A 14,396-nucleotide genomic window follows, 5' to 3' on the forward strand; every position below is an offset into this window, starting at 1 on the left:
TTAAAAACCTAAAAGTAGAATTAACATATGATCCAGCAATCCCACTACTGGGCATATACCCAGAGAAAACCATAATTCAAAAAGACACATTCACCCCAATATTCATTGCAGCACTATTTACAATAGCCAGGTCATGGAAGCAACCTAAATGCCCATCGACAGATGAATGGATAAAGAAGCTGTGGTAAATATAGACAATGGAATATTACTCAGCCATAAAAAGGAACGAAGTTGAGTCATTTGTAGAGACATGGATGGATCTAGAGACTGTCATACAGAGTGAAGTAAGTCAGAAAGAGAAAAACAAATATCATTTATTAACACATATATGTTGAACCTAGAAAAATGGTACAGATGAACCAGTTTGCAGGACAGAAATGGAGACACAGATGTAGAGAAGAAACATATGGATACTAAGGGGGGACAGCGGCAGGGGCATGGGGGTGGTGGTGTGATGAATTGGGAGATTGGGATTGACATGTATACACTGATGTGTATAAAACGGATGACTAATAAGAACTGCTGTATAAAAAAATAAATAAAATTAAATTCCAGAAAAACAAAAGAAATAGAAAAGGTGAAATTTAATGAAAGAAAAAAATCCACAGAAATTAAATATAAAACAAAATAAAATAGAAATAATAATGCACACAAATTGATTCTTTAAAAAGACTAATAGGGCTTCCCTGGCGGCGCAGTGGTTGAGAGTCCGCCTGCCGATGCAGGGCCAATGGGTTCGTGCCCTGGTCCGGGAAGATCCCACATGCCGCGGAGCAGCTAGTCCCGTGAGCCATGGCCACTGAGCCTGAGCGTCTGGAGCCTGTGCTCCGCAACGGGAGAGGCCACAGCAGTGAGAGGCCCGCGTACCAAAAAATAATAATAATAATAATAATAATATTGATCAACTCCTGGTGAAACCCATCAAGAAAAAAGCCAGAAGGAGAAGGCAGAAATGATTAATACCAAGAAAGGAAAAGAAAGCATCACTTTGTGTCCTACAGACATTAAAAATCCTAAGAGGATATTACAAATAGCCTTATGAGAGTAAATATGAAAATTCAGACAAAATAAATGAGTGCCTAGGAAAAGACATCAGAGCCTATGCTAGAAAACCTTAATAGACACACACATATTAAAGAAATGAAATCTATACTTCAGAATCTTTCTACAAAGAGAACTCCAGGCACAGATGACTTAATTGGTGAATTCCACAAATTATTTAAGAAAGATATGAAAACAACCTTACACAAACTCTTTCTAGAAAAAAGATTTCCTGTTTTCTGAGGTCAAAATAAACTAAATACCAAAACCATCCATGGAACATTAATAAAAAGGAAAATTAAACTCACATTACATGGTACCAAAAAAAAAAAATCTAAAAACATTAGCTAATTGAATCCAACAACATAGAAAAAGAAATAATACACCATAACCAGGTCAGACTTATTCAAGGCATACAATGTGATGGACCACATTAACAGAATAAAGGAGAAATACTATATGATATCTCAATAGAAGTAAAAGTGTTCGATAAAATGTAAAGTCCTTTCATGATGCAAATGAATAGACAAGAACTCCTCAGTTAAGTTCCTAAGAAAAGGAAAAAGATCCGATGCCCAGTGTTACTAATTAAACATTGGACTTATCACTTATCTCTTAGCCAAAGGGATTTGAGTTGTGCTGTAATAAAAGACACAGATAAATAAAACTATTTATCTTTATCTTAGTATAACTGTGAGGTATTAAATAAAAAAGGGGTGGGCTTCCCTGGTGGCGCAGTGGTTGAGAGTCTGCCTGCTGATGCAGGGGACACGGGTTCGGGCCCTGGTCTGGGAGGATCCCACATGCCGCGGAGCGGCTGGGCCCGTGGGCCACAGCTACTGAGCCTGCGCTCCGCAACAAGAGAGGCCGCGATAGTGAGAGGCCCGTGCACCGCGATGAAGAGTGGCCCCCGCTTGCCACAGCTGGAGAGGGCCCTCGTACAGGAGCGAAGACCCAACACAGCCATAAATAAATAAATTAATTAATAAACTCCTACCCCCATCTTAAATAAATAAAATAAAAAAATTTAAAAAAAAAATGGGGTAAAACATCAAGTCATTTTCTGCAGTAACCACTGAATCCCAATGTACTGGTAGATAGTAAGGGTGGTACTCATTAATATTCATCTCTAAATTTTTTACTATGCTTAATACAGCACTTTGGTCAATAAGACTTTGCTATTGAAACCTAAGATCAGGTTATCATTTTATCACTATATCCCTCTCTTCTCTGCAGTAAAAAAGAAACTAGATATTTGATTAGCCCCATTGTTTATGTGTATCTGGAAGAGAGCTGAGTATTCCAGCTCTCTATATAAACAGAGAATTTGCAGGGGATAAATCTAGTTACTTCATCTTATGGAAATTAATATTCATCAGAGTTTCCCCCCACCCCATGTTTACTGAAGTATAACTGGAATTTTTTAATCTGCATATAATTATTATATATAATTTGGTGAGTTTGCACATATGTATATACTTGTGTTACTATCACCACAATCCAGGTAATAAAAATATTCATCACCTCTAAAAGTTTCCTTGTATCCCTTTGTGGTTTTTTTTTTTTTTTTTTTTTTAGTAGTAAGACCACTGAACATACTAGATCCATGCAATTAACAAATGTTTAAGTACACACAATACCTTACCTTAACTATAGCCGCTATATTATAGAGCAGATCTATGGGCAATGTTGTACTGCAGATCTCTGGAATTTACTGATCTTGTATGACTATAACATTATACCTGGTGAACGATAACACCTCATGCCTCCCTCACTCCATCATTCCACTGTCTACATACTGTTATCTACTTCTACAATTGACTATTTTAGATGCTTTTTTTTTTTTTTTTTTTTTTGCGGTACGCGGGCCTCTCACTGTTGTGGCCTCTCCTGTTGCGGAGCACAGGCTCCGGACGCGCAGGCTCAGCGGCCATGGCTCACGGGCCCAGCCGCTCCGTGGCATGTGGGATCTTCCCGGCCCGGGTCACAAACCCGTGTCCCCTGCATCGGCAGGCGGACTCTCAACCACTGCACCACCAAGGAAGCCCTTAGATGCCTTTTATAAGAGAAATTATGTATAAGAGATATCCTTCTGTGAATGACTTATTTCACTTAGCACAATGTCTTCTAGGTCCATCCATGTTCTTGCAAATGGTAGGATTTCCTTCTCTTTTAAAGCTGAGTAATATTCCATTGTATGCATATACCTCATTTTCTTTATTCATTCATCTGTTGATGGACATTTGGGTGGTTTCTGTATCTTTGCTATTGTGAATAATGCTGCAGTGAACATAAGATCTCTTCAAGATCCTGATTTCAATTCTTCTGGATATATACCCAGAAATGAGATTACTGGATCATATGGTAGTTCTATCTTTCATTTTCTGAGGAACCTCCATACTGTTTTCCACAGTGGCTGTACCACTGTGTCTTTCACCCCTTGGTTATGTTTATTTTTAAGTATTTTATTCTTAGAAGTTGCAAATGTGATTATTTTCCTAATTTCCTTTTTCTGGAGTAGTTCATTATTGGTATATAGAAATGCAACTGATTTTTATATGTTAATTTTGTATCCTACAAATTTACTGAATTCATTTATTAGTTCTAACAGTTTTTTGGTGGAGTCTTTAGTGTTTTTTACATATAAGATCATGTCATCTGCAGAGAGAATTTTACATTTTTCTTTCTGATTTGGATGCCTTTTATTTATTTATTTTTTCTTGCCTAACTGCTCTGGGTAGGACTTATAGTACTATATTGAGTAGAAGTGGTAAGAGTGGGCATCCTTGCCTTATACAGATCTTAGAGAAAAAGCTTTCAGCTTTTCACCATTCAGTGTGATATTAGCTGTGGCCTTTTCACATACAGCCTTTATTGTGTTGAGGTAAATTCCTTCTCCACCTAATTTATTGAGAGTTTTTATCATGAAAGGGTGTTGAATTCTGTCAAATGCTTTTTCTGTATACATTGAGATAATTATGTGATTTTTGTCCTTTTGTGATATACCGCATTAATGTGGTATATCACATTGACTAATATGCATATATAGAACTATTCTTGCTTTCCAGGGATAAATTCCACTTGGTCATGGTGTATAATCCTTTTAATGTGCTGTTGAATTCAGTTTACTAATATTTTCTAGAGGATTTTTGCTTCCATGTTCATCAGGGATATTGGTCTGTAGTTCTCTTTTTTATGGCCACACTGCATGGCTTGCAGGATCTTAGTTCCCTGACCAGGGATCGAACCCAGGCCCATGGCAGTGAAAGTGCTGAGTCCTAACCCCTGGACTACCAAGGAACTCCCAATTCTTTTTTACGATGTCTTTGTCTGGCTTTGGTATTATGGTGATGCTGGCCTCATAAAATGAGTTCAGAAGTGTTCCCTATTCTCCTACCTTTCAGAATTCTTCTTCTTAAAATTTTTGGTAAAAATCACATGTGAAGCTCTCTGGACGTGGGCTTTTTTGGCTGGGAGGTTCTTGATTACTGATTCAATCTCCTTATTGTTATTGATCTGTTCAGGCTTTTTATTTCCTCTTGATTTAGTGTCAGTACATTGTATATTTCTAGGAATTTATCCATTTCTTCTATGTTCTCCAATTTGTTGGCAGATGGTTTATAACGGTCCCTTATGATCTTTTTTATTTCTGTGTTATCTGTTGTGATGGCTTCTCTTTCATTTATAATTTTATTTCAGTCTTCTCTCTTTTTCTCTTAGTTTAGCTAAAGTTTTGTCAATTTTCAAAAAAGTTTTATCTCTTCAGAGAAGCAACTCTTGGTTTTGTTGAGTTTTTCTATTCTCTATTTCATTTATTTCTGCTGTAATTGTTATCATTTCCTTTGTTCTGATAACTTTGGGCTTGGTTTATAGTTCATTAAGGTGTAAAGTTAAGATGTTTGACTCTTTTTAAACATAGGGATTTTTCACTATAAACTTCCCTCTTAGTGCTGCTTTTGCTGTATCACGTAAGTTTAGGTATGCTGTGTTTTCATTTTAGTTTTTCTTGAGAAATTTTCTAATTTCCCTTTTATTTTTGTCTTTGACCCAATGGTTGTTCAAGGCTGTGTTGTTTGATTTCCATGCATTTGTGAGTTTTTCTGGTTTCCTTTTGTTATTGATTTCTAGTTGTATTCAGTTGTGGTCAGAAAGGAATGATTTCAGTCTTCTTAAATTTCTCAAGACTTGTTTTATGACCTTACATGTGATTTACCCTAGAGAATGCTCCATTTGTGTTTGTAAAAACAAAAAAGAAAAAAACCCTCTGTGTCTCCTCTCAAAACTACTCTAAATACTTCACTTAGGGCCACCAAATGTGTAGGTTTTTCCTACACAAACCAATTCTTCAATTCTCAGTGGACATTAACTGGGTGTCCTAACAATTCAGTTCAATTCAGAAACTATCTACCTAGGTTAGCATCAGATCTCACAGGTTAAAGGTTCAGTCCCACAAGACTGTGCTGCTTTCCTTCCCCAACCTTAAATTCCGGTCCAGGTTGTCACCTGTACTTCTGATAAAACAGCTATAGAGTAGCTCACAGATCTCAGGAAAATAGTTTACTTACTAGATTACTAGTTTATTATAAAATGATCCAACTTGGGAACAGCCCGATGGAAGAGATGATCAGGGCAAGGTATATGGGGAAGGGGCGTGGAGCTTCCATGCCCTCTCTCAGCACCTCCAAGTGTTCACCAACCTGGAAGCTCTCTCAATCTCATAGTTTAGGATTTTTATGGAGGCTTCTTTATGTAGGTGTAATTGATGAAATCAGTGGCCATTGATGGTTAAACTCAATTTTCAGCCTCTCTCCCCTCCCTGGAGGTTGAGGGTGGAGCTGAAAGTTACAACCCTTTAATTAACCATATAGTTAGTTCCCCTGGCAACCAGGCTCCCATCCTGTGGTTATCTAGGGGCTTTCCAAAATTCACCTCATTAACATAAACTCAGATGTAGTTGAAAGGGGCTTGTTATGAATAACAAAAGATACTACTTTCATCTTTATTACTCTGAAACTATTATAGGAACTGAGGATAAAAGAGCAAATATTGTAACAAAAGATGTTCCCATTGCTCTTATTAATTAAGAAATTATAAGAATTTTAGGAGCTCTGTACTAGAAATGGACCAAATACATATTTTTAAATTATAAATCACAATATCACAGTGATTTAAAAAAATGTGTTTTCTGCTGTTATTGGTAGAATGTTTTACATACATCTGTTAGGCCCATTTGGTCTACAGTCATGAGGGTTTTTTTTGTTTGTTTTTAAACTAATGTGTTGTAGTGTGGCTCTCATGAATTCTACCCAAATAGAAGAAATGTGTCAAGTGTTAATGATATAGGAAACTCAACTAATTTTCCCAAAGACAAAATTTCATAAATTAATGTTAAGAAAAGTAGTATATATATATATATATATATATATATATATATATATATATATATATATATATATATATATATATTTGCCCTTTGGAATGCTAAAATGTTTGGGAAACAATATTGATTAGGAAATACCTAATCAACTGGTTTTCAACTTTTTTTTTTTTTTTTTTTTTTTTGTGGTACGCGGGCCTCTCACTGCTGCGGCCTCTCCCGTTGCGGAGCACAGGCTCCAGACGCGCAGGCCCAGCGGCCATGGGTCACGGGCCCAGCCACTCCGCGGCATGCGGGATCCTCCCGGACCGGGGCACGAACCCGCGTCCCCTGCATCGGCAGGCGGACTCCCAACCACTGCACCACCAGGGAAGCCCTGGTTTTCAACTTTTTAAGATAAGATGAGTGAGGAATTCAGCAGTCTTCAAGAATAAGAATAGTGTATGAGTAATAGTAGATGCTTGTGTTTTCCCAGGCCAGGGCAAAATGGAACGCATTCAAATCACAAAAAACAAGGATTTAATTTTAGATACAAGAATAGTTTTATATTTGAGTGATAGACAAGACTACTTTCCAAAGGATAGTGTCATTTCTGGACTACTGAAAAGAAAAAGGCTTATCTTTCTGCTGTAGTTTTGAGGGAAAAAAATTGGCATACATAGCTACCAAAAGAGGTAATTTTCTTTTACTGTGATTCTATCTAACATGGGTACAGTAATACTCACCAAATGCTGTCCAGTGTACTAAAAAGAAGTACATTATAGCCTAATCCACTCTGTAACTTCTTGGGGTCTGTTTTCATTACATGAAGAATTATATCCACTCCTTCAGTTCCAAAAATTTCCTAAGAGATTTATTTAAAAGTATTTCTTGAAATAAATAAATAATCCTTTCCTTTCCCATTTCATCCTGTCCCCTAAAAGTTTTTCTACCAGAAAAATACAACAACATTTTTAGGAAAATAGTACTGTAATACAATTTTTCTTTTTTAAATTTGTACTCACTTGTTCTCAGGAATTTAAGACAAATTACTGTAAAGCTAGTCATTTTAGAGAGGATATCAATCAACATGCCAGCTTAATGCCCCTTTATATTTTTTCCCTTTCTCTTTCTTTAAAAAAAAGTAAACCATAAGACTTATCCCATGGTTTTCTCCACATTGTAATGAATGTAATCTAACATCATGTCAGATGAGTACTAGATAGCAACAACTAATTTAAGGGGTTAAAATTCTATCATGGAAGATTTTCCAATGTTCCCAAGAGAGAAATAAATTTATAAATAGCAGTTAAAACCTTTAATAATTTATGTGATGTTTTCACCAATTAATATTTGTCTGTTACCAAGTACCTTTCCTATTGTCTTGTCGTTCAGTTCTGGTTCCCAGTAAGCAAGACTATGAGTATTTTCCAGAAGAACACAGGTGCAGGGTGATAGAATATAAGAAGTTCCACGAAAGCCTGGAGGTAAGTATGTGTTTACTGTCCTTTTTGCCTCTCCCTCAAATCACTCTATTGAAACCTTCATAATTTTTAATTTTTATCTTTCCAAATCTATGTCTTGCTATTTAAGTTATTAATCTCTGAGACTCAGAGTTTGCTATGGCATTAAAAAGATCAAAGGGAATTAAGCTCTTTTTCTAACTTTTAATTTTAGGTATGAACCGAATTCAAACCCAAAACATCATTTTTAATGGTACAGCCTCTCTGGAAAACTATTTGCCAGTTTCTTCAAAACATACACCTACCTTATGATCCATTAGTTGCATTCCTAGGTATTTATCCAAGAGAAATGAAAGCATTATGTCCACAAAAAGACTAGTACAAGAATGTTAATTAAAGTTTTAAACATAGTAGTCCCAAATGGAATCAACCTAAGTGTTTATCAATAAGGGAATAGAGAAACAAATTTTGTTGTATTCATACAATACTATTCAGCAATAAAAAGGAATGAATTATTGATACATGCAACAACATGGATATATTTCAGAAATATGGTGCTGGCTGCTAGAAACCAGAACTAATAGAGTAAGTAATTATGTGATTACATTCATATAAAGTTAAAAAATAGGCAAAACTAATTTATGGGAATAGAAATCAGAAAAGTGGTTGCCTGTAGGCAAGTGGGGGCATGGCTGCTAAGCGGCATGAAAGAATTTTACAGGGAGATAAAAATATTCTATATTTGGGGCTTCCCTGGTGGCGCAGTGGTTGAGAGTCCGCCTGCCGATGCAGGGGACACAGGTTCATGCCCCGGTCCGGGAAGATCCCACATGCCGCAGAGCGGCTAGGCCCATGAGCCATGGCCCCTGAGCCTGTGCGTCCGGAGCCTGTGCTCCACAACGGGAGAGGCCACAACAGTGAGAGGCCCGTGTACCGAAAAAAAAAAAAAAAAAAATTCTATATTTTAATTGTGATATTGGTTAAATGGATGTATATATTTGTCAAAACCTATCAAACTATATACTTAAGATCTATATATTTTACTGTATGTAATTATACTCTTAAAAAAGAATATTAAATCTGCGTAAGATTAAAAAAACACCAACATTTATGGACATTTACTAAGGAAAAGTTCATAGTGTTATGTGATTGAGAGATCTGAACAAAACTTTGATTCACAGGCATACATACCTTCCTAGGAATATGATGTTCACAAAGACCAGATAAAATAAGTAAAATATCAGATTGAATTTCCAAAAGAATGGCCTCTTCCTTATCATTATACTTGCTTATTGTATTTTTAAAGATTCCTGATTGAAAAAAGTTAAAGAATATAAAGTTACTGAACATTGTATTTTTATTTTGATCAATTACTGTTCTGAAATTCTTTCTTATAAAATTTCAACTAGAAAAATTACTTTTAAAAGGGCTATTTTCATTGTATGTTTTCCTAGAAGCTGTAGACAGAAGATGATAAATGGATTCTTTGGGCTCTCAATACAATCAGTAGCCCCATATATATAGAATTTCTAGTACATAATTACCGGCGTGTCATTAAAAGAAGCCCTTAACAACCTGATACTTCACCAAGCAAACAAAACTGTTTGAAAATATGCAGTTTCATGAGGCAAAGATGTGTGCCTTTGCAAATATATGACTAAAATGCCTGATCATACCTTGCCTCATCTCTTCTTGTCCTTGTGGTTAACAGGGTCAATCTTAAGCAAAGGTGGAAGACATCCCTAAGTACGTTTTCTATTCCTGTTACTTCTTTCTGCATCGTCTCCTTATGTCCACTCGAAGGCATCTTCAACAACTTAGGTAGCAATATTCCCATGTTCTTTAAAAGCTCTTCTTCCAATCAAAATTTTAAAAGACTTGAAAATAGCCACTTACGCTGATGGAATGTCATTCACAATAAAATTTTGCCTCAAAAAAGGACTTTTCCTTTAAGCTTTGTATAAGGAACAAAAGTCATTTTTCCTCAGTTACTAAGGGATCACTGGCATTAGCAGGAAGGTGTAGAGCTATATTTCAAAGTAAAAGGGCCATGGAAATCACAGCCTATTTCCACTGTTGGCTCTGAATTCTTGGTCCTGTTAGGATGAATTACAGCAGGTGAAGGATCAGAGGCTAGGAAGGCTAGGTGAGCATGCTGGAGGCCAGGGGAGAGGCATGCCATGGACAGAGGGCCTATGCTCCCTTATTAGGACACCTTCTAGGAATCCAACCTGGCTGGCCTTGCATCTGCTTCTCCTTTCTAGATTATCTCCTCTTCTTCCTACCTGTGTGCAGGGATGTCACTTTCCCTGTTGTCTGTAATAAATGTTATGTTAATACTGAATTATTTTCTTAATATTTTGGTATCCTTTAACTCCCTACGTTTACCTTCTCCTTGCTCTATTCTAACCATTGGATATATTTTTCAGATTTCCTCTTTCTAAAATAGCATTGCACATATAACTTCCCTAATCCAAACCACTAATAGCTCCCCGTGCTTAAAGAGAATGAAGTTCAAACTCTATTATGGTATGCCATTCAAAACTCTTTCTAGCTTGGCCTCTGACTAGACAATTAACTTTATCTCATATTTGTCTTCATAAAACTTTGACTCCACTTAAGCTAGCTCTGAACACATCATTAGGTATATTTTGGCTTCATGTCTCTGTTTATGCTGTCCCCTTGCTTGAAAGACCATCTCTCTCCCTCCCTCTCTCTCTCTCTCTCTTTTTCCTCTTGAAACCAGCCTTACCCTCACACCCTAACTCATAAATATTCTTGTTAAGATTGCCCAGCATTGAAAACTACCCTGTGGCATTTACTCTCTGTATTACTCACTAGGTGCCTTACTAACAGTGCAGGGTAATGCATGCTATCTTTCTATGACATACACCTTTCCTTTTGTTTTCATTAAGGCAAGGTCCTGAGAGTTCTGTTCTATACATGTTTATGACACCAGTGCCTACACAACAGGTGTATAAACATTTATTTACAATGCAATTACTATTTGTTGAGCTTATTACTACTATAGAGCCTCTGTTAGACTCTGTAAGAGAAGGTTCCTGCCCCTAGGAACTCACATAATAAAGATCAGCTTCTTTCAAGTTAAAGCGAAAGGTCCTGAGAAGAAAAGAACCCTTGCTATTTGCTTTCCCTTCCCCACTTGCTACCCAGGTAAGATTAAGACTTCTTCTTGGATATATGGAAAATTGTATTCATCCAGTTAGGCTGGGGCCTTCACACTGAGTTCTGTATCATGAAATGTACACAGAAGTGATAAAATCTACTTTCAGGTTTGGTCATCCCCCAGTAAACTCATCAAGAAAGTGAATGTTTTTGCCTAGCCCCCTTTTCAATATCCTCATTTTGCTTACTAGTATTATTATTAGAGGGCACCACCCCAATCCACTAATGATGGAAGAGCAGGCACTGAACAGGTAGAAGAGTTTTTGAGTAAGCATTTGTAATTAATTGACATCCAGCAAATTATATCACCTTCTCATAAGGCAGTCACTGAACATGGATATGACAAATATAGCTCTTACTTCTCAAATTCAGGAAAGATTAGGGCCAGAGAACTATTTATTTTTTAAATAACAAAAGGTAGAAAGCTTCTGCATAGGGGTTCTGAATTTTACACTGAGCTCACATGTATGTATGTTGGAGATAAAGTGACTTAGCACAGTCAACTCTTTAAGCTGAAAATTAAGGATATCCTGATATTTCACATCAGAAAACCTATGTACATTTCTATATACACCAGTGTACCAGTGTTCTGGTAATGTCAAATGCACTGGAAAATGTAATGTTATCCTCTTTTAAAATGACTCCAAAAGGCCTGGCCAAAAAGTGGTGATCTTACTCCTAGAAGAGTGAAATATAACACTAGCCCATTAAAAAAAAAAAGATAAAGATAATCCTAAATGAAACGGTATCTGAATTAAGTAAACAAATGTTTAAAGGATAAGTGATCATGATGTTTCAGTAAAGACAAACTAATTTATAGCAACAGTATGAAACAAAAATCAAGAAAATATTCAGGAGTTTGTCAGATATAGGACAAAATAAATGTGTAGAAAAACATTTCAAACAAAAGTTCTAATTTATAAATATTCTACTTTCATCAGGACACAAACATGTTATGTTTTTACCTATCAGTTGCTGAATTGCTCTCTTTTCACAAAGATCCTTGTTTATGGTCTCATGCTCAAGGTAGACCATGGCTCTCAAGAGTCTTAAACTGTAACGCATCTGGGCAAACTTGTTTCCACGGCCACCTGTACCATGAAAACTGTTCCCATGACTAAAGAAGGAATCTGTAGAGAAATATTAATAGTTACTTTACATCAAGAAATTTAGATTAGACATCTTTTATATCTATATAAGTTTAAAGAGATATTAAAATTTTGTCATACTTTAGGGTTTTTTTTTTTTTAGAGAAGTAAATATGATTCCATCCCCCTCCTCTTTCTATTTCCAGTACAGAAATATGTTTTTAAATTTTACTCAAATGTATCATTATTGTATGTATCTTCTGTGACTTGTTTCTGTTACTCAACGTTGTTTTTTTTTTTGCTGTACGCGGGCCTCTCACCGTTGTGGCCTCTCCCGCTACGGAGCACAGGCTCTGGACGCGCAGGCTCAGCGGCCATGGCTCACGGGCCTAGCCGCTCTGCGGCATGTGGGATCTTCCTGGACTGGGGCACAAACCCGTGTCCCCTGTATCAGCAGGCGGACTCTCAACCACTGCGCCACCAGGGAAGCCCTCAACGTTGTATTTTTAAAATTATTCACATAGTTACAAGTAGATCTAGGTCACTCAGTTTTAACTGCTTTCTACATCCAGTTTATAAATAACAGTTTATCCATTCACTAGTACAAATTGATACAATGAACATTCTAGTTCATGTCCTCTTGTTCCCACTGAGAAGTGTTTCGCCTGTGACACCAGAATCATATACCCACGTGGAATTTTATTAAAGTTGCCAAATTGTTCCCCAAAGTGGTTATATGGATACAATGTATAAGAAATAGATTTTTTCCCAATCTATTAAATGTGAAATGGTGGTTCATTGTTATCTTAATTTGCAGAGCGATTACATTTCTCTGATTACCAGTGGGGTTGAGTGTCTTTTAATTTTTTTTGGAAATTTGAAATTTTCTCCAAAAATTTTGAAGAATTTTCTTGGCAATCTCTATTGTTTGCCTACTTCTCTACTGAGTTATTTTCTTTTTGATATGTAGGAGTTCTTTATGAACCTGAATTCTAATCATTTATCAGTCAGAGTGGTGAGTAAATGTCTTCCCTCAATTTATAGATTATCTTATTCAGATTTTGTAATACAGATATTTCTGTTTTACAGTACTTAACACATTTAATAATCTTTAATAATCTTTTTTGTAGTTAAGCTCTTCTGTATTTAAAAAGTCTGTTTCTACCCTGTTATCATAATTTCCCATGTTTTCTTCTAAGATTTTTACAGTTTAACTTTTTGCATTTAGGCTTTAATTCATTTTGCAATTGACTTTTTTAAACAAGTTGAAAGGATCTAATTTTTATTTTTTCACATGGAGGGCCAACTGCCCAAGAACCAACCTTCTCTCATTGATTGGCAATATAATCCCTGATGATGCCAACCTCCCATATATTCCATTCCACTGGTCTATGCCTGGTCAAGTACCATACAATTTTAATTACTATAGCTTTATGGTCAGTCTTGATAAATAACAAGGCAAGTTCTCTTTCTTCGTTATAATATGCTTTCTTTGAAAGGTTCTTTTAGAAGTAGCTTTTTGTTTAATGCTAAAAAAAAAGTTCAAAATACTGTTCTCAGTAGTGTGTATAGGTTTAGAAATGTGGATTCTGGAGCTAGACTGCCTGCATTAAATCACTTACTATGTGGCAAGGAACAAGTTATTTAACTTCTCTGACTGAGTTCTACCCACTGACCAACAGGGCTAATAATAGAACCTATAACTCCTAGATTTGTTGTGAGGCCTAAGTGGTTTAATACTGCTGAGGGGGTTAAGGCCTATCACATAGTAGGTACTCAATAACTGTTAGCTATCAGGATTCTTCTTGTTAGGCAGCATTTCCTTTTTTTTGCCTTATAGACTTCTGTAAACATAAGTAATATAAAGGAGAGACAGGAGAATTGTTTTATTTAATGCACAGTAATTTAACATGACTAAATTTAGTAACTCAGCATATTAAAAACTAGAGAATAAAAATAAGCTATAATTTTTTCTTCCTCATGGATGAGTGCTATTCTTGATCTAATGAAAATGTACCATACAAAATTATTTCCAGAGCAAAGTTACTACCAGAGAAGAATACAGTATCTTACTTATAATTTTTTTTAAAAAAGAATGTATTTCTTATTTCCCTTCTAAGAATTATGAGAATTGAAATGAAATATTCATACAAATTAGGGCTCTGCTAATTTGGCAGACTACATGTGGCTAGAGATCTAGATCTGAAGCTCCATGAAGGTATGGACTTCATTTATTTTGAACATAAATGTTTCGTTAGTAGC

General features: G+C 36.1%; 1 protein-coding gene across 1 annotated transcript in view; it reads right to left on the bottom strand.

Annotated features, from left to right (window-relative positions):
• Positions 1-14,396, bottom strand: part of CFAP69 (cilia and flagella associated protein 69) — a 64,720-nt gene that overhangs the window by 16,823 nt on the left and 33,501 nt on the right. Inside the window, exons 13-15 of the mRNA XM_065883556.1 lie at positions 12,012-12,176; positions 9,052-9,170; positions 7,144-7,262 (exon numbers count right to left, since the gene is read on the bottom strand). Coding sequence (XP_065739628.1) covers positions 7,144-7,262; positions 9,052-9,170; positions 12,012-12,176 — 403 coding nt within the window. The remainder of the gene's footprint in view (positions 1-7,143; positions 7,263-9,051; positions 9,171-12,011; positions 12,177-14,396) is intronic.

Source organism: Phocoena phocoena, chromosome 9, assembly GCF_963924675.1.
Source record: "Phocoena phocoena chromosome 9, mPhoPho1.1, whole genome shotgun sequence".
Taxonomy (NCBI): Eukaryota; Metazoa; Chordata; class Mammalia; order Artiodactyla; family Phocoenidae; genus Phocoena; species Phocoena phocoena.